The sequence below is a fragment of the Hippichthys cyanospilos genome, chromosome 22 (assembly GCF_059441005.1).
Source record: "Hippichthys cyanospilos isolate Australia breed blue-spotted pipefish chromosome 22, RoL_Hcya_1.0, whole genome shotgun sequence".
Lineage (NCBI taxonomy): Eukaryota > Metazoa > Chordata > Actinopteri > Syngnathiformes > Syngnathidae > Hippichthys > Hippichthys cyanospilos.
Window position 1 is genome coordinate 78,374 of NC_142390.1, and position 24,236 is coordinate 102,609.

Consider the following 24,236-nt stretch of genomic DNA (forward strand, 5'->3'; position numbering starts at 1 on the left):
TCTTTTGGTATCTAAAATTTTATTTAACCCAGAGATGCCAACAAAACCTTTGGCAACCAGTCAAACGTTTACAGTATAGCGCCGACTACTGCCAAGGAGGACTTGATGCAAGATTTTCTTTTCCTGCAGTATCACCGTCTGGTATCAGCAGCCTCCGCGACTACCTCAAAAACGAGGCTGATATCGGTCCGTTTGGCGAAAACGTTGGAATACGTGAAGGATCCTTCCGACGCATACGTCTCAGTTTGGCACACCTGCTAAAAGTCACAGCAGAATGCAAAAGGAATTGGAGATTCATGAGACCGACTGGCTGAAATGACAGCGCTAGCCGTCCTGTATGTAAACAGTCGTAAGCGCTTCAGTGTCTGCAGGTGCGCCGGGAAGGAAAACAGGCTCGCGGGACGGGCCTCTGTTTACGGTCCTCGCACGCGCACTTTCCGGACGAAAAATCACCGTGAAAAGTCCCACTTGAAGCCGCGGGCGTCGAATACACGGCCCCCTCCGCGCAACCGCCTCAGGTCGTTGCTTCGTTTGGGTCCCGGACCCCCCTCCAAGCGGAGACGGCGGCCATTTATCTCACTGGAAAACCTCCGCTACATTAGGACGCCGATTCCAGCCGAACGCACAAGAAACATTTTATTGTGCAAATATTACATTATGCCCGACGCTGACAACTTGTCACAGACTGGCTTGGCTCCTGTCATTTTGTCGTGGGGCGATTTCAAGTCTGAAGGCGAAACATTCCGGGGGATTTATATCTTGGCATCGAAAAGAGGCGCGGAGATATTTCATCAAAGATGAAAAGGGAGGGAAAGACGTACGCAGGCGCGCCGGCAGCCGAGCCGAAGCGTTACTTTCTGATGATTTATTTGAACTCCGTTTGGGAAAGGAGGCCCGGCCCGGGAACGCCAGGGGAAACCCGCCGGAGGAGCCGGGCGGGTGTGGCCGTGTGTCTCTCGTGTGGCCATTTCAACCTGCGGATGACACTCTGAGCTGAGTGAACCAGGCAAGATGTCAAAACGTGAGCGGCGCCACAACGGGGACGAACAGCAATTCTCATCGAAGCGGGAAACGCGCGGATCATTCGGAGATCCAACGGCTGTTGCGATTTCTTTTCCCGGTTTTTAGTTTCCCCTTTGATTCGCGCGTCAGTCTCATTAGCGCCGTTGATTCAGTCTCCGCTCATTTCCAGTCCAATGAAGTCAGAAGCATGGGAAATTGGCAACGCCGGCATCGCTCTGTTCAATATGACAATGGCATGGAAACAGGAGAGCAGAACGTTCAACTAAAGCGTCTCCCCTCCATCCTTTTACAAACGAACCCAACCAATTCACCGAATAAACAAAGTGTCTTTGTGAGACAACGCCACGTCGTTGTCCTTTTTACGCAACGTTCAAAAGCATGCCGCGGCATGACTCAGTCGAAAGGAGAGAAAGCGCCGAAGCCAATCAGAAACGCGCCTCTCTGATCTCCCTCCGTTTCGGGTACATTTCAAAGACGGCGCGGCCGGAGGCGCTTCCGGCACGACCTTTTGTGCGTCGGCTCCACAGAAGTGTCCCTTCTTCTATTGCGGGCTAATTGCCGCCGGACGCCAAAAAAAAAAAAAAGTCGAACCGGCGCACGACTGAGAGATCAAACCGGGGCGGGAAGCCCTCCGGGATGGGGGCCGATTCTCCGATGAAGGGGGCGCTCTTACGTAAGTGGGTCAGGGGTGAAAACCAGTGACCCAATTTCATATTGAGGCAGACCAATCAATAGGCAATTATCAGGTATTTTTCATGTCGAGCCCTTTCGTCGACAAAAAGGAAGCAGAGCCGCATTGAGTTTTGCATGTTACGGCGGAACAGTGAGGCCTGTCTCCTCTGGGGGGGCCCCAGAGGACTTCGGGGGGGGGTTAGCATCTTGAGAAAAATGAGAAGAAAATGCGGAAGATCTTGAAAAAATAGCTTGGAAAATGTTGAACTTGCTCAACTAATCTCACCTCACGTGAACTTATTCACCACCGGCGCTGGAAAAACGGATCTTTGACGTCCTTTGCCGCCAATGGCAGTGAATGGGTGAATAATAACATCAATAGATTCATCCCCCCTTTGGGGAGATTCAGAAAGACAAAGCAGAATGAATACATAAAAAAATAATTAAGATATGATGCAAACTTCAGTTTGAAGTCAAACGGCAAGCGGGACGTAAACTGGGGCCGGGAACAAGACTGAAGCCGAGATGACACCAAAACTCGGATACTGAATCAACCCAAATCAAAACCTTTTTATTCAAGCCAAACCTGGGATTAACATGTCAAGAACCGGACCTGGGAAAATATGAAAGGCCATCAAAGGAATGCATGGGCAGCGAGAAAGCTGTAATGCCATAACAGCGAGCGTGAAATAATCTGAGACAATCCTATGACTCGGCGCGGCATGCTTGGGCAAGTTTTGGGCTGCAAGGGTGACAATCATTTTCATATAATGGATTTTTGTTGGGTTTTTTTTTTTTTTTTTTTGGGGGGGGGGGGGGGGGGGGGGGGGACACTTAAGAACTAGGGTTAGGGCATTCATAGCGCACCCGTACCTCCATTTGAGAAATGCTGGTGACACATCGATTAGCAGGCTGTTTGAATTCAATGCACCAAAAGAGTAAATATTTCTTCAAAGAAAAAAAACCAAATCCCATCAATTGGTCATTTTAATAATCTACTGTTGCATTCATTTAGCGAACAATTCAATGCAATTTCAAATGACTCTACTTTTAAACATCTGTAGAATAATACAGCAGGTGTGGATTTTTTTTCCAAAGGCGATTCCGAAAAAAGCGTTTAAAAGCATTCGAAGCAAAACTAGACACGGATGATCCAGAGACGAGTTCCGTTATCGGATCAAGCTTGCAGTTGTTCCCGAGCGAAAGTGCGCCGGCGCCCATCTCCGAATCCCTATTCCGAATGAGCGACTCTCGCCAGCCAGCAAGTTCCAGTCGGCGAGGGGGCAGGTGCTCCGGCCGCCCCGCTCCGCGCGTCCCCGCTCCTCAACTCCGCCCACTCCCCTTTTAAACCCGCGATGTCGCGAAAGGCGCTCAGAGAACTTGAGCTTAACCCCGACTTGAATTCGACGGCATCTGAGTCACCCTCAAACAAGGTAAGACGGGGAAGAAAACTCATTCCGGGAGTCCTATGCACTTTCCCCCCCTTGACTAATCACACTCCCTCAAAGATCTGCACTTTTGCCCACCGAGCCTGGAAAGTCGGACCCGTCATCATTTTTTCCTCCACCGAAGCCACTGAGGCAGCCAAGCCACTTTTCTCCCCAGAGCGGCTGAAGCGGCAGGTCCCGGTCCCGGTCCAGGCCCGGGCCCAAGCCGGAGATGCGCGCCCCTCGCCCGCTTTCGCTCTATTGCATCAGCCTGCTCTGCTTCCGACTGCTGACGGCGGAGGAGCTCTTCAGGTAAGAAGACGTGGACGAACGCCATTTAAAAGCTTCCAGTATATACGTCCTATGACCGCATCGCATTTTGCTTATTTTGACGGACAAACACAGCTCAGGCTTATTTTCAACACCAAATATTCAATTGGGATACTGCGTGTTCTCTTTTGGTTTTGTTCCCGAACACCTCGACTGGCATAAACTAAGCAGAGTTAAAAAAACAAACAAACCTAAAAGTGTTGTATCTCGTTCTTTTGTGCAGAAGATACTGTATATGCAGATAGTCGAGTTGCGAGGTCAAATAAAAAGACATTGTTCGACATCTGGAAAAAAAAAAAAAAAGAAAAAATCCGTGCCAATATGTCACCGATTCCATCGAAAAGCTTCATTACGGTCACTTTAATCAGTAAGGAAAATCCCATAGTTCTAAGAATTTATAGAGCAGCAAGGTGAACTAGTGAATGCCGCGGCTTCTCAAGAGCTTCTTGCTCCAAATTTGGCTCCGGACTTCTTGCGTGGAGTTATCCTAAAAATAACGGACGCACGTCCGCCCACTCGCATTGCCGCTTTAGCGGGAAGACACCTGACTTTCTTGTAGCGTAAACTAGTTTGGAAAAAAACCGCACCTAATTACAGCTGCAACATTTTTGATGATGCAGGAAGGAATGCGAAGGATTCAATGTGTGATTGCCCTCTAGTGGAAAGTTTGGGATTCGCTCCAGGCTGTACCAGTGGATGTTATCTGCTCTTTGTTTGGGCCTTTAAAAGCCATAAAAACACCCTGACGTGAAAAGACATTTTGTTCAGTTCAAACTGATAATGACAAGTGATGTTTTTTTGTTTTGTTTTTTTAACACTCCACGCTTGGGGGGTTAAAGACTTAGCAATGTCATTTTACAAAGCGTGGGGGGGGGGGGGGGGGAGGCAGGTTAAGGCGCTCACGTAAATGTTGCTTTGGTGAAGAGCATCCAGTTGAAATTCCCCAAGATATGGAAACGTTCACAATCTCGCCCAAACATCCTTTGCAGTTATATTGTCCACCTAGCATTTACAGCGGTGTAAGGTTTGCACGAGCCGGCGGATACTCGACTAAATATTTACTCGAGGAAGCGAATAAACGAATGACACCGAGCGACCGCTTGCGAAAGGGTCGCTATCGACCCGGCCGGCGCGTGCTTCTCGTCCCTTTCGGCTGTGATTTTTTTGCCCATTTTGTCAAGGAAAAGCTAGAACATTCATGTAAGAGGAGGTTGAATTTGTTGCACGTTCTTCGCCCAATGACGTACGATGGGCTCAGCGGGGGCCGTCAAAATTCAGGTGGCCCAAACAAAGCGCCACAAAACAGGTGGGAGAATTCCTACGCGGATTAACGGCTGAGGCCTAAATCCCCCTCATTGGACAAAGTTCCAAAAGCAGCGGACTTCCGCTCGACGCAGAAAGCTACGCCGCACCAATCGGCCTAATGCTAAACCAAACAAAAGGAAAACAGTTGCCCCTTAGATGGGGATGGACGAAAACATGGATTCGTCCGCCTCGAATGAAAATAACAACGGCGCCCTCTAAATGTATCTGACCATTTCGTTCTTGATTCGGGGTGCACTTGAAAAACCAAAATCAAACCCGTAACCAACACGCTTCTAGAGGGAGCAACAAGCTTGCCCTTATTTCTGGCGCTCCGTGCCCACGACAATCTCCCTCGGCTCTCCGAGGATTAGCAGTTCGTGGCGTTACGTAAACTTGAGTTCATATTCACGCAAATGCCATCAAGCCCTTCCTCGTAGACCGCGCTGGCTTACGTCTGACGTCCAAATGAGAAAAAGGTCGATCTGAGCCCAAATATTGTACTTTATGAAAGAGAACCGTTTGAGCCGCAATACAACACTAGTTTTCCAAATGAGCACAGGCTTGTCCATTTGACCTGGAGTAGAAGAGACCACGGAAACGTTACCAGCGGGTCAGTTGGGCCCACAAGATAAAAAGATGACAAAGTGGGACACGGTGTCTAGCGGGGCAGCGCTGCGCCGCTTTCGGCTTGGACAACAGGAAGGCGAGCTGGAATAGATCATCGCTACTGTAGAGATTCTGCGGAAATGGGCGCGTCCAATGTATTGTCTTTTACCGGCGCGGTGGCAGGAGCGCTTCCTTGCTCCCTTTTCAAACGAAGAGCAAATCAGTTGGAACAAGAAGCAACGTATCGCTAAAGTGTGACTCCTTGGCAAAACTCAGGCGGGACTGGCACGCATTCTATTCTGCGCACGACTTATCGTTTGGAGTTGCTGAATACAAGGGGGTTAGAAAAAGGCTTTTGCATCGGTCAGGTGGCACTTGGCTGAAAAAAACGGGGAAGCAATCCGGGACGTATTCATTTTCACCGACGATAGTTTAAAGAGACGTGCCAACGAAGAATCCCGAACGGGCCGCGACCATGGATGCCTTTTCCGCCTGAAAAGAACAAAAAGGGAGCGATCCGCGACGCGGTTAGTCCGGCGCCCGCGACCTGGATTTTTCTCCTTCCGGCTGATCGTCGCCCGCCGTCGGCTGCCAGGCAACGGCGCATTCACGGATGGAGTCAAACTGGCAGTCCAAAGAGAGCGTGTTTGTCAAGCGCCGAACAGATGGCGTTTGCTCGTGCGCCGCAACGTAGAACACGGGAAGGGCTCGATTAGCCGAAAGCCGGAAGAGAAGAGCGCGTTAGGTTCATTTCTGAGGAAGGGCAATAGCTGAGCCGTCGATTCTTCCAAAGTAGCGTTTAGTTTCGGCGGCCGACCGACCGCGACGCCGGTAGAAGCGGTTAGCGCGTTCAGATTTGACGGGACCCTTTTCCCAAACGGAATTTGTCTTCTGCCCTCAGCTCGGACCGTCTCGCCAAGCGAACGGAGCCGAAAGAGGTCCGGCGGCGGATCCCCGGGGGCCGGAGCGCCGCCCCGCCCGTCGGATGGCCCCCGGGACCCGCCGAGCGTCCGGTGGCTCTCGGGAGGCCGGCGAGGGCCCGCCGCCACGCCCGCCGCTACCCCCAGCTGATGCGAGTGGGTTGCGTGCTCGGAACCTGCCAAGTGCAGAACCTCAGCCACAGGCTCTATCAGCTTATCGGCCGGAGCGGCAGGGAAGACTCGTCGCCTATTAATCCCAGGAGCCCCCATAGCTACGGATGAGTTCCCGCCCCCCGCCCCGGCCCGCCGAAGAACGACCCACACCTTGTCTTATTTATCTCCCGTGTAGTCCACGCCCCTGGATCACTGCTGCGCGCGCCTCTTTGATTTCAGCGCCAGGAGCTCTGAGAGAGCCACCGCCACGACCCTTTTTCCGGAGACGGACAAGCCACGCCGCCTCGGTCGCGCTTGTTGGCCAAAGGACCGGCGGCCGCGCTCGGGATCGGGCGACGCGTTTGAAGATGGCCCGACGAGCACTCGGTTGAAAAGGTCTTTTCGGAAACGCTCGACCTGCGCGCCTTTATTTGATTCGGGATCCGGGCAAAGGCCTTGCGTTTTCTAGCCGACTCCGCTCCTAACCGCTCGCCGAAGAGTCAAAACCCGGGCTCAACAATGTCTAGATTTCATTCGCGGTGTGGAAATATTAGGCTCTTTCACATGATTCATTCCCCCAACCCCGCCCCCAGCCTCTGGTCTTTCTGCTCGACGGGCCGACCTAATCCGCGCAGTCATATGCGGCAACAGATTGGCGCGGGCTTCCGCAGACTCAACTTTCAAAACAAATGGCAGCAGACGGCGTACTTTCACATAAGGCTCCGATTGAAAATATTACGTTTCACAAATACTTGACAAATGGAGGGATTGGCTCTGCGTGTCGTTTTTTGACTGATTCTTTTACTACACAGGAGCATTTAGGAGCCACGCCGACAAGAAAAAGCTAGATGTTTTATTAAAACCATGTTTGCAAGACAAGCGTTTACTTGTTTTAAACCAAATGACATAACGTTGATTTGATTCTTTGCACACATCATTTTTACTTACGACATACTGACTAAACACAGACACACCCGCGCATGTGTGTATGTATAGTATATACCTCTCACAAAATTCATCCCATTCCTTAAAATCAAAACCTTGACGCCGGTACGATCATTTCACCCGCAGATACAGTATGCTTGTAATGTCCACATTTTGAAAGAGTCCAAATACCGCGCGCGGTAAACCGCGGCCTTTGTCGGTGTGGGAATACGGCCGGTTCCGGCTCCATACCGACAAAAAGGCCTGGAACCCCCTGAGGTTACAAGCGCGCGGCTAGCCTTTTCAGCCTGGCCCAGATAAGGCTTTGCATTTTCCGTCCACGTTTCCCAAGGCTGCTCCCGTCGAATCCGTTCAAAGGCTTTCCGAGTTGAAACGCGCCGCCGCCCGTCGCCGGACATCCATTAGCTCGGTTACGGCGGTAATTCAAATGCAATTCAAACGGATTTCCCGACGCCCGCAACTCTTACGAATATCTGGAAGCCGTTGCGCAGTCTGCGCGTGCGTTTGTGTTACTTGTTATCATTTGTTTAAATAGCGACAGATCATTGTGGCAGGATTTGTTTTTTTGGGAGGAGGGTTGCGTCACGTTTGACGTACGCCCGCCAGGGCTCCCCCTTTCAGCGGACTCTCTTTGGCAAACACGCATCTGGACGGCGAACGCCTTATGACAAATGCGGTTGGTTTTTTTTCTAAACGTCACATTTGACAATTTTAAACACTCCAAGTGGGGCTGGGGTTGCCTGTGAATGGCGCTGTGTAAATAGATGCCTTCAGACAAGCTATTTAAATATTTAAGGTATATTTATGCGTTGGTACGCGTTTGTCGCCAAAGACTTGAATATTCTTGTTTCCTCCTTAATCGCCGACACCGGTAGAAATGTACAAACGTTGTCCGCCGTACGAAATAAAGAGCCATGCTGCACTGCGTGGAATGGATCCAATGCTATCGTCGCGCACCAGTACTTTTCTGCATGTACCAATACCGTTGTTATTTCCGTTCCGCGGTTTGGCCTCACGCAAAGTCCCACTTCCTGTCCTTTTGAGAACTTCTTTTTTTAGCTATGGTGGATTTTTCCCTTGTGCCAAGATGCCAATAGCATTTTCTGTCATTGACAGTCAAGGAAAACCTATTGCCTTTTGCGCAAGCTCCCAAATCAAACCTCGCCACATCAAGAGGACTGGGCCGGTAGCCTTACCCTCCGTGCGGGTCGACCGCGGGCCGCCGAGTGACGGAAGCCACCCGTTTGGAACGTCACGTCTTCCGACCGCAGCCGCGCTAAGTCAAGCTTGCGTGACTCGCAAGAGTTAATAAATGACATTGGTGCGCAACAGCAGCGGCGCAACTATCGACCGCCAAGGGTTCTCAATCTTGACATCTGTCCGAACTGGCTATGGCGCGTGCGCGAATGCTTGTTTGATGCTTGTTTTGTCAGTGCGTGCCCAGTGATTGGCCGTTCAAGGTATACGGCCAAGGTCAACCGAGATATACCCCTAAGAATAAATAGACGGGCTCTTCGTACAGCCGCTCACTCGCGACGCAAGGGCCAACAAATATCGTTGTTTACGACCGCGTTGGACAACATCCATGCTCAGATGTGAACCCAAGTTTTTGCCCCCCCCCAAAGTCATTTCGGTTACAAGCGCAAGATATGGAGACAACAAACTTTAGAATTAGCTACAGTTGCGCAGAAAGAAAATACTGCACAGTAATTCTTCAAAATGGAAGCAGTTAGTTCACAAAGTTTTGCTAGCTTAGCGCTAACACACTTGCAAAAAGCCACAGACGGCTAAACGAAACCAGTATGGACACTATTAAATAACTTGGGTTTGAACACAAGCAATAGCATATGACAGGCACATATTCGTTACCCTTTGAAAAATGACCAAAATTGTTGGAGCTCATTTTGTTTTACCAAATCATTTCCCAGCCATTAACATTCTGAATAACAACAAAACAAGGACATGCAGAAAAAAACGATTGCCCTCTGTGAAACTATGCTGTTGATCGTATAATATTTCTTCTAGTTTTTGTTCATAATTATTGAACGCACACCAATTGGAGCAGCGCGCCTAACCTTGTTGTACATCAGCCATACAATGACAAAAAAGGTATTCGATTCGATATAGGCCAAAACGTTTCATGATTTTTATTCGTTATCAGTAGACTGCTTCCCGATTTTTTTAATGACGTTGGTACCGTGCCGTTAAAAAAATGACGTTGGTACCGTGCCGTTAAAAAGAAAAAAAACGTCGTTAAGGTGGTGCGTTTTGTAATGCGGCATTCAAATTCAAATAAAAACGGACGTTTTGAGAACAAATATGAACTCACGAGTTGACTTATTCTTCATCAAAAGGATTAATGGTCGACGGTACGAACGCTGTAACTAAGCCGCAAAGGACGCATTAAAGATGCAAGCATCAAATAGCAGCTTTACACTAAGGTGACGTACGCCGCCCCCCATCAAAGGCACTCACTATTGAATTTTCACAGACATCCGTCTCGAATCGCCACGAGGGTGGGGCGAATTTTAGGAAAACGTACGGAGAAAAAAGGAAGAGACTTGTTTATTTTGGGTAGCCCTATTGTTGCTGCGGCGGTGCGTTTACGCTCCCCGGTCGACCGGAGAACTGAGAGTTCGGCTTCCATCCAGAGTAAAGAGGGAGAACGTCACACCTGCACACCGCAAAGCAAGTATGTATGTATGTATGTATGTATAAAGTGCGTTTTGTTGTTGTTTTTTTTCTTCTCCCGAAAGCTTCTATATCGACGTCATCACTATTTTGGACGGGAGATGTGACCATCACCACTAATCGAACTTGTCAGGGTATTTTGGTCCAGCCGTCTTTACCAGAAAAGCGTGTTTCTGTCAAGCTAGACTTAAGAGGAGATCGCTGGCGAAACGGGTTAGCGTGACAAGACACAGCAAGAAATGTTCCCCGAGGGTTGCTTTGGGTTTGGGTGTTGCCGACAATTGATGCGCAGCCATCAAGTGGTTCTGCTTGCGAATTGCAAGCTCAAAGGGAGACGGGCGAGCGGATGGAGGGAATTCATTACAACGGGAGAACTGGAACGAGGAATATCAAATCCCAAGGATTTGAGACTTCTTCAAAGTGCTATGATCTTTCACTGAGCCTTATTGCATCATTTTGGTTCCTCCTCATGTTTTAGAAGGCGCCCAAGCATGACCTATCGTTTCATGACAACTCGACCTACCGTTATATTTCAAACATAATGCCCGTTAAGAACATATTTATTTGCAAGCTTTTGACATTCAGAATCATTGACTGTATTCCTTTTTAATGAAAAACGGTCTCAATCTTACACACTGTCCCCTTAAGGCCTGCAGAAATGAAATGACGGGTTACTAAAACGGCGTCAAGAATGTAATGCGCAAAAGGCTGCCATTAACAAATCTTTATGTAAAGTGTACGGTGGTCCTCAACGTGCCAATCGCCACTGACCAGTCAACCGTGAAGGTAGGAGTCGCCACATCAGCACGAAAAGCGCAGCGTCAGACTAACTGCATATGCATATACAATGATCGAAGCACTTCGGATATTATGAGGATGAAGAATTGTTTTTTTCCGTTATTTACCGTCTGCCCGCGCTGAGCATTTACGGCACGATGATGCACTGCCATTCTCGCGTTGGACGTTTGTTTCCCCCCTAAAGCATTAAAAGTCAAGTAGTGTAGTAGTGCCTGTCGATCAATTCATCCGAGAGAGATCACCTTCTTGTTATAGTCGCCAGGTGACGTTTCGGAGCCGCAGTCCGTCGAAGGGCTAAGCTAATATCGCTGCCGTGCGTTCCACTGGCTGCGCTCTGAGCTGTATGGGCAGCCTATGGTTTTAGCTCACCGCTAGCACTTTGCGCTCCTAAACCAGACGCGAGGCCTAGAAAATGGGAGGGCGGGGACATAAAAGATTCAATGTTGAGATGCGAGGATTGCAAAAGTAATGAAGCGGTTTTAAGCGATTCTAAATCGCAACCGTTCCGATTTCTAAGGCCAAGCGAGGGAAACCATTGAAATGGGATCTGATATCGGTCGATGTGGGAAGTTTGGAATTTTGTGACGTCGTCGTCACGCGCGGCCGTCCGTAAGTTGGAATGGGTCCCAGCGTGACACCGGTCGATAACGCGCACGTCGGTGTTTTCTGTCTGTCTAGCATGTCCCAGAAGGTGCAGAATCAGGGGGCCTGCAGTGTCCAAATAGAAGAAAAAATCTCATCGGGCCAGACGCGACCCGTCGTCAACCTGTTCTCGCTCTCCCAAATGAAGAAAGTGGACAACACAGACACCCAGCGTCTCACCCAACTGTCGCGCCTAGCAGCTGTCAACTTGGAGTTCAGCGACCTGTCTTACAGCATTCAGGAGGGACCCTGTTGGAAGAGGACAGGTACTCTCGGCTCCGAGTAGCCCTCATCAATAAACAAATGGCACGCGTGAAATAGTCACCCGACCTATCTATCCACGTCAATAACCAGAGGATTCCTTGATCATCCAAATAAGCAAAGGGCGCCCTAGACAATCGAAACAAACGTGCAGGAACCACTCCAAAGCCGTCCTTCGTAAGAACCGGAAGACGTTCACCGTCCGATTCAGAGCGCCGAGCCGAAAAACTGTCGGTCGCCATCGATTAATTAACCGCAGGATTTTGAACGCGCCGAACAGGGGGTGCGAGAACTTCCGTCGCAACGACCAGAAAACGCTTATTCCTCTCCCCCAGGATTCAAAACACTCCTGAATTCTCTCTGCGGACAATTTAACAGCAGAGAGCTCACCGGCATCATGGGACCCTCCGGAGCTGGCAAGTCCACCATGATGAACGTCCTGGCGGGATACAGGTAATTCCGGAGCAACCCACTTTCCGGGAAAACGGAGTTTTGCTACAATTCTGTGGATTACAGGGAGACGGGCATGAAGGGCAAAATTCTGGTGAACGGTCGCCCAAGGGACTTGGCCAAATTCCAGAAGATGTCATGCTACATCATGCAAAGCGACGTACTGATGCCGCATCTTTCAACGAAGGAGGCCATGATGGTAAACTTAAGGGAAGAAGAGAACAGCATCTAAAGCATCCGCAATGATTTCTAATCTTTTGAATGTTAGGTGGCTGCCAATCTGAAACTCAATGACACCATGCAGGCGAAAAAGAGGATAGTAAGCCCCCGAGCTCATGCGCATTCCTCGCTGCCGCTCCTTTTTTTACCCCCTCAGTTGGTAGGAAAGGCTAACGATGTCATTTCTGCGTCACAGGTGACAGAGGTACTGACCGCCTTGGGGCTCATGGGCTGCACTAAAACGCGCACCAACAATCTCTCAGGCGGCCAATCCAAAAGACTGGCCATCGCTCTCGAGCTGGTCAACAATCCTCCTGTCATGTTCTTCGACGAGCCCATCAGGTGCGACGTCGCGCAGAGTTCGAGGCGTTCCCGAGAACTGCCCGTGACAAGAGGCGCCGTTAAAAAGCTAGACGGACTGCAGGCAGCACTAGACAGCGGGAAACCGAAACGTTCCGCCGTTCTCTGTCCGCAATTTGATCGCGACCATAAACCGCTCTCCAAATCAGAACATCTACAAAGAGATGCGGCCGCCGTCAAGTAATTCAACGGCGCCTTAAAAGCATCCGCCGAGCCCAAATCGTGAAACCTTCTTGTAAATTGTTCCAGGAAAAAGGAGCAGCAAAGCAAGTTCAGTTTTGACCCTAGGGATAGGCAGTAAAACAGTATCATGAGAACAGAGATGCTGGATTCCAGAGGCCCTCTGACTAATGAAGGTCAGGAGGTAGGAAGGCAGAACGCCAAGAACCGCTTCATAAACAAGAATATGCCTGAGTTCAAGTTTGTTAGGAGCCTGTGTAATCGATAGTCAATAAATCTCCAGTATCATTTTCATTCTACTCCAGGATGAAGGCCAGTTTTGGTTTTGAGCGCAAAGAGTCTGGTTGCTGCTAGTTTTAGGTCAAACCTGAATTATGCTCAACTGGAAAAATCAACAGTATGTAACGACCGGCATCATCCTCATTTTCTATTCTCTCCTTTGCGTTTCAGCGGTTTGGACAGTGCCACATCCATCCAGGTGATCACCCTTCTGAAGTGCTTAGCAAACGGAGGCCGGACCATCATCTGCACTATTCATCAGCCCAGCGGCAATCTCTTTCAGATGTTTGACAAGGTAAAGCCCGGTGCCGATGGTCGTCGATTGGGTTTGTGACTCGGAACGCTTGTGATTCGTCTTGGTCAGAGACTAAGGGGCTACGGAGACCAATCGAGACCACGGCGTAAGGTGCTCCGGGGGGGCCACCGGCCAATTATTGGTCTTGGTCGGACGATTGGACTCCGGGGACCAGATTAGTCTTGGTCGGACCCTGTAAGGGACCGGGGAGACCGGTCGTAGATCGGACTAGGAGTATTTGAGATGAGTCTCGCGCAGGCGCATTAGACAACGGAGACCAAAGAACACCAAGTACTACTGATACTTTAGATGGGTCCCGGTCATACGTAAGGGACTGCGGAGGCCATTCGAGACCATTGGACAGCAGGGGATTTGTGACTATAATGACTGGGAGCACTATGAAGCGGGTATTCAAAGGTAGCGGGCAAGTTCGACCCATTTCGGAGGGAGCTTGCTTTACCCGTGATTTTTTTTTTTTTAGCTATACATCCTCAGTCAAGGCCAGTGCATATACAGGGGCACAGTGTCCCACCTCATCCCTCACCTGACCACACTCAACCTCCTTTGCCCCAAGTATCACAATCCGGCGGATTTCAGTGAGTGCCGAACCGTGACGACCTCACGTTAAACGCGCAAGTAAGGGTTTATCATTTTGACCTCCCCCGATCGGTTCCCCTCAGTCATCGAGTTGGCCACGGGAACGCACGGCGACATGCAGGCGGTGTTGTTCGAGGCGGCGCAAAGTAGCCAGTGCTGCGAGGAGAGCAAGAAGCTGGCGGGAGAGGATAGGGATTCTTCCACCAGCGAGTATCTATCGGTGAGCGATCCGCTAGACGCTTTTATCTGAAAGGTGTCTCCCGCGACGAACGGGCTCAAATTGCACTGCGTCGCCTTTGTGCAGGAGCTACTGCCCGAGATGGAATACTTTGCCACCAGCGCATTCAGTCAGTTCTACATTCTATTTCGGAGAAATCTCACAGCCATACGGCGAGATGCGGTAAATAGAAAAACGCATGTAAGGAAGAGCTTAAACATTCCAACGGGAACCTCGGGACGTTTCTCCCTTTCGTCGCGAAGATGCTGACTCACCTGAGAGTGACCTCCCATATCGTGATCGGAGTCCTAATCGGACTGCTTTACCTCAACATCGGAAACGACGCGCTCAGCGCCTTCAACAACACCGGCTTCCTCTTCTTCTCCATGCTGTTCATCATGTTTGCCGCTCTGATGCCCACTGTTCTCACGTGTAAGAAAAAGACGGGAGAGCGCTTCTTATGGTGGAACCGGTTCCTGTCGCTCACGTTTGTTCCCACAGTCCCTCTGGAAATGGCTGTGTTTGTAAGGGAACACTTAAACTCCTGGTACAGCCTGCATGCCTACTACGCGGCTAAAACGTGTGCAGACATACCCTTCCAGGTAAGCTTACGTGACGCCGGTTCTGTCGTCGACACCGTGCCGACCGAGGCCCGGGCCTTTATAGAGAGTCGGGACCGAGACTTTTGGGGAGTCGGGACCGAGACTTTTGGGGGACGGGGACAGGACGGGACGAAAGACCTTTGGAGACAGGCCGATGACCAAGTCTTACGGAGTCGAGAGAAGACCCAAGACTCTGGAGGTCCGGACTGGGACAAATGTCAAATTATTTACAAGTTGACGCAAGAGCGTTTTTTTGGGGGGTCGAGACTGACGCGAGAAAGCTTTTTGGAGACATGCCAGACCGAGCGATACTTTTGGGGACGGGGAGACCGAGGGAAACGCGTCGCCACAACTACATTACGTGATACTTTTTTTTAAGCGTGTGAAGAATCTTTTCTTTGAACTATTTGGGATTAATAGGTGCGACTGGAAGAACCGCTGTGGAATTCAACTCCCATTCCTCACAATTCCTCTTTTCCAGGTGATTTGCCCGGTCCTGTACTGTAGTATAGTGTACTGGATGACCGGCCAGCCTCCGGAAGCGGCTCGCTTTTTTCTCTTCCTCTACTTGTCCACATTCACTGCCCTGGTGGCGCAGTCCCTGGGACTGCTCATAGGTGCGGCATCCCCGTCGCCGCAGGTAGGCTTAACTCGCTTAACCCCCCCCCCCCCAAATCGTACTAACGCATCGGAATTACGAACCCCAGGTTGCCACGTTCGTCGGCCCCATCACAGCCATACCCGTTATCCTATTCTCTGGCTTCTTCGTGAATTTCCGCACCATCCCCGATTATCTGCAGTGGACGTCTTATGTCTCCTATGTCAGGTAGCTTCAATTTATTTCTGTCGCACGTTGTGTATTTCACACCGCATTAACGTTAAAAACGCCTTCTTTTTTTGTGGTCTTATTTAAAATGAACTTGAGTAACGTTAACAATTTATGCCAAATTGCCGAGAGAGAGTCAAGTCGCGGGATCTTCCGTCACGGGCCGGCTTCAGTAAATGTTCTCAGGCTCCGATTTTGCCCGTGGCCACAGACCATCCAAAACAGCGTCGCTTGTGGCTTTCAGGTACGGCTTCGAGGGAGTGATCCTCGCTATCTACGGTATGAACCGCACAAATCTGGAGTGTAAGACCAAGCCGTGCACCTTTGAGGATCCCTCGCAAGTGCTGCACTTGCTGGACGTGGAGGACGCCAAGCTCTATGTGGATTTCCTGGTCTTGGGAATTTTCTTCATCATCATCAGGGTGGCCACCTATCTGGTCCTGCTCTACAAAGTCAGGGTCGACCGTTGAGCCGGTGCCAATGCCGAGCCTTCCGCGGATCCCTGAGAGTTCGCTGGTCGAACTTGAACATTTCGCCCGTTTCTTATTAAAAGGGGAATAATCCGCCACGGTAGAATCTGCTTGATGTTTGTGTTTTTCTCACTTTTCTCGGGTCCGTATTCACAAAAGTCGCCATAATCAAGTTGGCGTCGGAGGCCGAGCTAAGAGCAACCGGCAACTTGGCGGCAGCGCGTGTCGATAGAAATAAAGCTAGCCAATTTCTTGTCCGAAGCCACTATTAATCACACCTATTTTTTAATGGCGTGCGGCTTTATAACGCTGCCCGCGTCCGTCGGCGATGGCGCAAGACCAGCTACGTGCTCATGCTTTAATATCTTCTCACGTATAATACCTGCAGCCTTTTATCTAAAGCTCGGAATATCACACACAAGTGACGTAAACCCAAAGCCGCCTTGAAGGGGATTTCGGCGGCAGAGTTTGCAGGTCATTCAGGCTCTCTGTACAAATGTGACATTCATTCCAATCAATGTTTGTTTTGGCCTCTGGCGGACATTTCACAATATGATGAAATAATTTCAATTTGTGTTTTTGTTTACGGATTGTAAAATCTCAAAATTAGACTCTTTTGAAATAAGTTGCCATGAACCGAATGAGCTCATCCTTCTCCAGTAAGTCCATTGTGATTTGGAAGTGAGACAAACGTGAGCGCTCGCCGCCGCACGCGCGTTTCGCCGGGCTGCGTACGTGCAGATTTGTAACCCATTTCTCACACCCCATTGGAAAACCGCCATCGCTTATTGCCCTTGGGGATCGGAAAGCCGAATGCGTCGCGCCCGCCAAATGAGGGAGGCAATAAGCGGCTTTCACTTCAACGTTCCGTAGATTTTTACACGCAATGGCCAAATTCTAACACACAGATCATTTCCAGATGAAAAGATGATGTATGGGAACCACTGAAGTGGGCCAACTGAAATGAAATCAATAAATCCCCCAGATTTTATCGCAACTATTAAACTCTGAATCACCCTCGTGCAAAATGGCAAAAACACTTAGCAGTTGTCAGAAGTCGCCGGGTCAGAAAATCCCTCAAATGTGTCCTATGAAAATGCATTTGTCGTTGACTTTGCTAGACCGGTCCAAAAATGTGTGCCGGGTCAACTAAGGACACTTGAAATCAAAAAGGTGCGCTCAGAATCAAATCGGCTGTCGGCCAATGAATGGAACTAGCTTCGAAAATAGCTAGCTAATGCGGGGAATTTCTATGCATCAATAATGCCCGGATGTCACCGCGGAGAAGGATAATATTCGTCCAGAAATTGACTAAACCAAACTCTTTCATCGGGGTCGTACCATGTTTGGTACCAGTCGAAACCAATCGAAAGAAATGTCATCTGGTCGTGAATAGATTACAATTTAAGTTTACGTTGACTTCGAATGAAGGCAAGAATGTAGAAATGCCATTTTAAGGATGATTACGGAATGGGTACATTTATGGGTTTAATCCTGAAACTAACTCAAAACCAAATCAAGCTGCGTTGCTGAAAAAAAAAAAACAAAAACAATCAAGCGCATTCGTTCACACTGGAGCATGAGCTGCATATACGAATTACGTCCTCTAGTGGTTGGATAGTTCCTGACAATTTTTCTTTCCCCTAGCCAAGTGTTTTCCAGACAGAATTTTAGGGTGGACTAAAAAAAACCCAAAAAACAACCTTGAAACCGAGCGCTGTGCCATTTCTGCCTAATAAACTGTGACTTCATTTGCAGTGTCATCTCTGGGCACGTTTTATTCCGATAACCGACTCTTCGCTAATGACAAAAAGCAGTCATACAAAACTTCAATTTAAGTCATGTCACCCAAGAGCAATAGGTTGAGTCATATTCCAATGTGCTTTCAATTTCTGTTGTTCCCATCAGGGCAACATAATATGTATCAAAAGAGTTGCTGACATAATAAATTGCTTATAATGTTAATGATTTCTCATTGATATTTGGTTCTTATTTTTTTTTATCTGCGGCCAAGTCAAGGCATACAGAGAAGTCACTAAAACATGTTTAACCAATAAGTTTCTTCCCATTACAATTATTTTGCTCTTAATTTGAAAAGAAAAAGTACATCTCACAGCTTTAAAAAACAATTGCTTGCTTGTACCCGCATAAAAAACATGAATGCACATTTGAGACCCATTGCTTTACACTATATATGAGACAATAGTTGATATTTGATCAATATGTTACATTGTTTCCAAATTGCGCACAAAAACATGTTGACTAATAGATCTCAAGATGAGCTCATGAAAAGGATGTCATCTGCAGACAGTAGGCCCTTTGACAGGGAATGCCAATGGAACTCCTTCTGGCTAATTGGATGCAGTTCAAATATGCCAAACTAAGAGGTGTCAACACTCATGCTTTTTATCAATCCAAGCATTAGCAATACAGAAATGCGTCAATCATACCTCGCATCAGGAAGCCCGTCAATTGATATGTGTCCTCCGGAGCTGGACAAGGCGCCTCGGTCAAATACTCCTTTTGGTCCAAAACGCTGCCAAGCAATGGGGCTGAACACGCACACGCACAGCTCCTCTGACTGCGGCTCAGCTACCGCGCGTTGCGCGCTTCTCCTTCATTACGGCCTCATCAAGGAGAACTTCCCGGACGGATCAGGAACGAACCATTTCTCCCAGCGTTCGGTGTGAACTGCGGGAAACCCCCACGGTTTGAACGGACCGTTCCAGTGCAGCAGTTGCGCCTTGTGCAGGAAGCTCTCGGGATAGCCGGAATCCGGACTCCAACCTAAAACGCGCGGGCAAAAAAAGGCCTTTTCGTACCCCTCGTCCATTCAACCACCGTGCGTATGAGCTTACCGAGATGTCTGACGTGCCAGATCGGGTCCAGTGCCGTGTATTTGTTATGAAAAACAATCAACATGGGTGGAGTGGCCACGCCGCCTGCCATTGCGCTGCTGTACGTGTTTAGCCTGGTTCAAAACAAACAGAAGATTTTTCAATCGTGAGCAAAAAAAAAAAAAAAAAGGGCAAATCAAATTACTTGTGACACACGCAGTAAGTGGAATTGCTTTTTCCCCCTCTGCCATCAGACTACTCGACAGCCACGTGTACAGTCGCACAACACAGCTCATAATGCGGCGATCCCTCGTTTTTCGCGGTTGATGGGGACCGGAATCCCTTCGCGAAAAGTGAAACCGGCCAAGTAGCGCTGTGCTATATATATATATATATATATATATATATATATATATATATATATATTTTTTTTTTGCTAGTGGAGATCTTTACTCTTCGCATGCCATCACAAAACTGATACAACAAAGTCCAAAACAGCAAAGACAAAGCCAACAGGTTCAAAGCATCAAAGGATCATAGCAACATGCCTACTGGGTGAGAGACATGGTCCTAGTGTCCGCCACAATACACCCACATATATATATATTATATACACAACACACACACACACACACACACCTTCTAGTCAATAGATCAGTCCGTTAACAAATTAGCACGAACGTTATGCAGTTTGCCGTAAGACAACCCCATTGCCTCAAATGCCCGCAGTACCAGGAAGTAATTTGACAGCTGGTCTAATAAGCGCTCAAATTTGCGCTAAACCAAACTAATGAATCGCTCGAAGTGCGTGACATAAACCCAACACATAATTGCAAAGTATACGCTAAAATACTTTCATCAAACACTTTCATTCAGGCACAACAAGAAAGACGAACGCCTTACCTATTGACGCACGCTGGCTTTACTTGAGTCCGCGCCATGTTTAAATCACGGTCACGTGCCTAGCTGCTGACGTCATATTAAAGGGACCGCTTCGCTAAGCGGTGCCGTTACAATTATTTGTTTGTCATATAATTGCTATATATATATACACACACACACACACACACACACACACACTTTCTAGTCAATAGATCAGTCCGTTCACAAATTAGCACGAACGTTATGCAGTTTGCCGTAAGACAACCCCATTGCCTCAAATGCCCGCAGTACCAGGAAGTAATTTGACAGCTGGTCTAATAAGCGCTCAAATTTGCGCTAAACCAAACTAAGGAATCGATCGAAGTGCGTGACATAAACCAAATACACAATTGCAAAGTATACGCTAAAATACTTTCACCAAACACGTTCATTCAGGCACAACAAGAAAGACGAACGCCTTACCTATTGACGCACGCTGGCTTTACTTGAGTCCGCGCCATGTTTAAATCACGGTCACGTGCCTAGCTGCTGACGTCATATTAAAGGGACCGCTTCGCTAAGCATTTTGCCGTAAGACAACCCCATTGCCTCAAATGCCCGCAGTACCAGGAAGTAATTTGACAGCTGATCTAACAAGCGCTCAAATTTGCGCTAAACCAAACTAATGAATCGATCGAAGTGCGTGACATAAACCAAATTCACAATAGCAAAGTATACGCTAAAATACTTTCATCAAACACGTTCATTCAGGCACAACAAGAAAGACGAACGCCTTACCTATTGACGCACGCTGGCTTTACTTGAGTCCGCGCCATGTTTAAATCACGGTCACGTGTCTAGCTGCTGACGTCATATTAAAGGGACCGCTTCGCTAAGCATTTTGCCGTAAGACAACCCCATTGCCTCAAATGCCCGCAGTACCAGGAAGTAATTTGACAGCTGATCTAACAAGCGCTCAAATTTGCGCTAAACCAAACTAATGAATCGATCGAAGTGCGTGACATAAACCAAATTCACAATTGCAAAGTATACGCTAAAATACTTTCATCAAACACGTTCATTCAGGCACAACAAGAAAGACGAACGCCTTACCTATTGACGCACGCTGGCTTTACTTGAGTCCGCGCCATGTTTAAATCACGGTCACGTGCTGCTGACGTCATACTAAAGGGACCGCTTCGCTAAGCGGTGCCGTTACAATTATTTGTTAAATAAATGTGTGTGCGTGTGTGTGAGTGTGAGACGAGAGGCTTCTGATTCCTCTTCCTATTTTTTTTTAAACGAAGAAAGAAGAAGATCATACTTGACATTGTCCTCCATGCATGTCTGGAGCTGCCTGGTGATTTTCTGCCTTCTCCATTCCCGCATATCGGCAACAAACACACCAGGGTTGAAGGAGCAATCATTGGGATCGATGCCGAGGTCTTTCACTTCTTGCTTTCTGTAGTCCAGGAAGCCCATGTATGTCGTCTGCAGGGGAGGCCGCCACGCTTTTCATGGGAGCCATCCGATGGCAATTGATTCGCGTACCGCCGAAGCCCACCTGCATGCCAACGCTGCGCACCATCTCGTGGGTGGAGGGCAGGTCACAGTCACTGGCGAAAGCGGCGGCGTGCTGCGCCTTTAATTGGATTTCAAACAAATCCCGAACGTCCCCTGCGAGGAAGTCACCAAATAAAAAAAGGACTTTAACCCCCCTGGGTGTCAAAGGTCATCCCGGTCCCCGATGTAAACTTTGCCATCAAATGCAGGCCCCTTTTTGGCTTCCTTTGCACGCTTCTGGTTAGGCGCGTCTCGATCGACGGCCCGAACGGGCACCGGGGGGGCCGGCAAAATGAAGCCGGTCCCTTGCGAACACATACCCTGCACAATAATGTCGTCGTCCAAGTATATAACCCTGTCGTGCTTCAGCTCAAGCAGCGGTAGGTAAAAGCGCACAAAGTTGAGCTGCAAAACAAAGGGGCCGCATCTTTCACTCCGCTGCACAGTTTACTTTCTTTCTTTTGAAAACAAACTTACTGGATGCAAGAGATCCGGTCTGGTGGAGTCAGGTTTCACTTTCCCCTTCAGAACCATTGGGTTGAACTCCAAGATTTTATATTTGATGCCTTTGAGTTGGCTTTCCTCGATGTAACGTCTGAGAGCGATGAATAGTTTTCACTCTGATTTGGTCATACGAATAATGGTGCCGCAGGCTCATACCGGGTCAGCGTCACGGCGTCCCGCAGCGTAACGATATAGAAGAGCACGTTAGCATCGGTGTTGCTACGGACGCTATTGATGGTGGCCATGGTTGCGCCCACGCGCTCCTCCGACGCGCAAATGACGACGGGGATGGTCTCGTTTTCTTTCCCTGCGCCGCCACTCGCTTTCTTCCAGTCACCTTGAGAAGAACGACAGGTGTGCTTCTCTCTTTACATCTGTGTGTGTGTGTGTGTGTGTGTGGGTGGGGGGGGGTCACATTTACCTGAAATTTTCTGTCGACTGGAGGCTCCGAGTAGCGAGCTGCGAAGGAGCGGGTACAGCATCAGCACCAGCAGTACCGCAAGGACCTGGTTGACTGGCACAGGCATGAACATTCTTTGACGCTCTTACGTCCAAAGAAAATCAAAAGCCTCGGCACCATTCTTCAAATTTTATGTAGTTGCTCAACTCAGATGAAGAAATGTATTCCAGGGGATAAGTGAAAACAAACCAAAAAAAGGAAATAATATTGTTGTATAGTAAGTGTGCACAGCCTTTATTATTACGAAGGTGGTTGTCAACGTGAACGCTATTTCAAGTGTTTAGTTATCAGCAAGCAAAGGTCTGTTGAGTTAGTAGTCTTTTATTGACACAAAATATTACAAGGCATTTCAGTCTTACTTTTTCTCAGAAGAGCCATAGTTCCTAGTTTCATTCAAGCTATCGTGCAAAAATCTGTAAAAGAGAAAAACACAGAATGATGTCTATCTATCTATATATATATTTGACTGTCTATCTGTCTATCTGTCTATCTATCTATCTGACTGACTGTCCGACCGTCCGTCCGTCCGTCCGTCCATCCATCCGTCCATCCTCTCCAGCTCGCTGCGTATGTAGCAAAGACGCGCGGTTGGTATGAGTGGCTTTAAAGGGAGAAGTGCTGACATTAGGCATGTTTTGGGGAGGGGTGAGCTGGTTGGTGGAGAAAACCAAAGCCAGATGTTTTTTTTCCCCTTCGCCCCTTTCTCGCAACTCCAAACAAACGAAAGAGCAAAAGCTGTAATAATCCTACGAATCGGGTCAGGTCCAAGTAGTCAGCATTCCTTGCATATCTCTTTTTGAAAAGACTGCTATCAGCGTTGCGCTTTTGAGTTGTGCAGAGTCAAATGAAGCGGTCAGCAGGAGACATCCTCTTGTGGTTTCTTTGTCATCGCTTTCAGCTGCCAAAAACATTTGGAACCGCCAAGGCTCCGAAACACTCCCTTCACAAAGCTTTCAGAAACAAACGGCAACGGAACAATGACTCTCGGATAATATCCGTGCATTATCGTCGCCCCGAGTTACATGAAAAGATCGCCTATTCTCCACGCTTGAAATTGTACGAAACAATTCAACTTCAAATACCAACCAGACTGTGCTTGTAAGCCTTTTCCGGAAGGCAAAATTACACAAGACTTTTCGACCTGCAGCTTACCCGACAAGTTGTTGGTTTTTTTTTTTTTACACAAAAACATCGGAACCGAATTGAGAATGTGTTCTCTGAATGACTTTGTCAAAATGAATATTTCATAGAAAAAAGCAAGTTAATTTTAGCTAATGCACAAGATCGTCATTTTGCATAATAACCTACATTATGCATCATAAATAATATCTATGTACGCATGAACCTATCGATTCAAGCTAAATATTGACATCATCGACTTTGTTTTTCCATTTAACCGAAGTAGCACATGATGTTCCCTTGCCGAGAAGTGCCATATAAACTAAGATATTGGCTGTATGAAAAATGTGTGTAGTTACTTGCCAGAAGGACGGTGCTCAAGGTCCATGTTGACGAATGAAACTGCACAGTCCCCCGAACATGCAGCATTAGACCCCCCCTCCCCCTCCGCCCTCCCCCCCTTATCATTATTCTACATTTATGTTTCTGCCAGATGCAGGATTAGCAGTCGCTGTTCTTTTCTTCTAGGCTGGATGCTTATGCGTGTGTGATCAAACTTTAAAACATAGCCACAGTTACAGCCAAATAAACTTTTTTTTAAATGAACACTTATAAGACTTTATA

The 24,236-nt window shown here is 48.3% G+C and overlaps 3 protein-coding genes across 6 annotated transcripts; 2 read left to right on the forward strand and 1 right to left on the reverse strand.

Moving 5' to 3' along the window:
* The first annotated feature begins 2,832 nt into the window (after positions 1-2,832).
* On the forward strand, positions 2,833-8,322 carry adm2a (adrenomedullin 2a). Of its 2 annotated transcripts, none has more exons than XM_088407024.1 (3): positions 2,833-3,128; positions 3,204-3,434; positions 6,265-8,322. In XM_088407024.1, the coding sequence occupies exons 2-3, from the start codon at positions 3,355-3,357 to the stop codon at positions 6,563-6,565; spliced, it is 381 nt and encodes a 126-aa protein (XP_088263150.1). In that variant the 5' UTR covers positions 2,833-3,128; positions 3,204-3,354; the 3' UTR covers positions 6,566-8,322. The 2 variants fall into 2 exon arrangements, with proteins under 2 accessions (XP_088263150.1, XP_088263151.1); XM_088407025.1 differs by having other exon boundaries at positions 3,301-3,434.
* Positions 8,323-9,860: 1,538 nt separating this feature from the next.
* LOC148405208 (ATP-binding cassette sub-family G member 4-like) lies at positions 9,861-16,378 on the forward strand. Of its 2 annotated transcripts, none has more exons than XM_088406317.1 (15): positions 9,861-10,073; positions 11,549-11,778; positions 12,109-12,226; positions 12,290-12,422; positions 12,492-12,542; positions 12,639-12,784; positions 13,433-13,556; positions 14,038-14,152; positions 14,237-14,373; positions 14,458-14,553; positions 14,634-14,802; positions 14,872-14,972; positions 15,454-15,612; positions 15,680-15,798; positions 16,043-16,378. In XM_088406317.1, exons 2-15 carry the CDS (start codon positions 11,550-11,552, stop codon positions 16,266-16,268), a joined length of 1,923 nt encoding a protein of 640 aa, XP_088262443.1. In that variant the 5' UTR covers positions 9,861-10,073; position 11,549; the 3' UTR covers positions 16,269-16,378. The 2 variants fall into 2 exon arrangements, with proteins under 2 accessions (XP_088262443.1, XP_088262442.1); XM_088406316.1 differs by lacking the exon at positions 9,861-10,073 and adding an exon at positions 10,580-10,858.
* Positions 16,379-18,019: 1,641 nt separating this feature from the next.
* glt8d2 (glycosyltransferase 8 domain containing 2) lies at positions 18,020-24,039 on the reverse strand. Of its 2 annotated transcripts, XM_088406318.1 has the most exons (11): positions 23,976-24,039; positions 22,853-22,906; positions 22,455-22,547; positions 22,190-22,370; positions 22,007-22,124; positions 21,850-21,934; positions 21,531-21,643; positions 21,291-21,457; positions 19,127-19,239; positions 18,935-19,055; positions 18,020-18,820 (listed from the first exon to the last, which is right to left on the reverse strand). In XM_088406318.1, the coding sequence occupies exons 2-11, from the start codon at positions 22,884-22,886 to the stop codon at positions 18,709-18,711; spliced, it is 1,137 nt and encodes a 378-aa protein (XP_088262444.1). In that variant the 5' UTR covers positions 22,887-22,906; positions 23,976-24,039; the 3' UTR covers positions 18,020-18,708. The 2 variants fall into 2 exon arrangements, with proteins under 2 accessions (XP_088262444.1, XP_088262445.1); XM_088406319.1 differs by having other exon boundaries at positions 18,020-19,055.
* Positions 24,040-24,236: the final 197 nt, after the last annotated feature.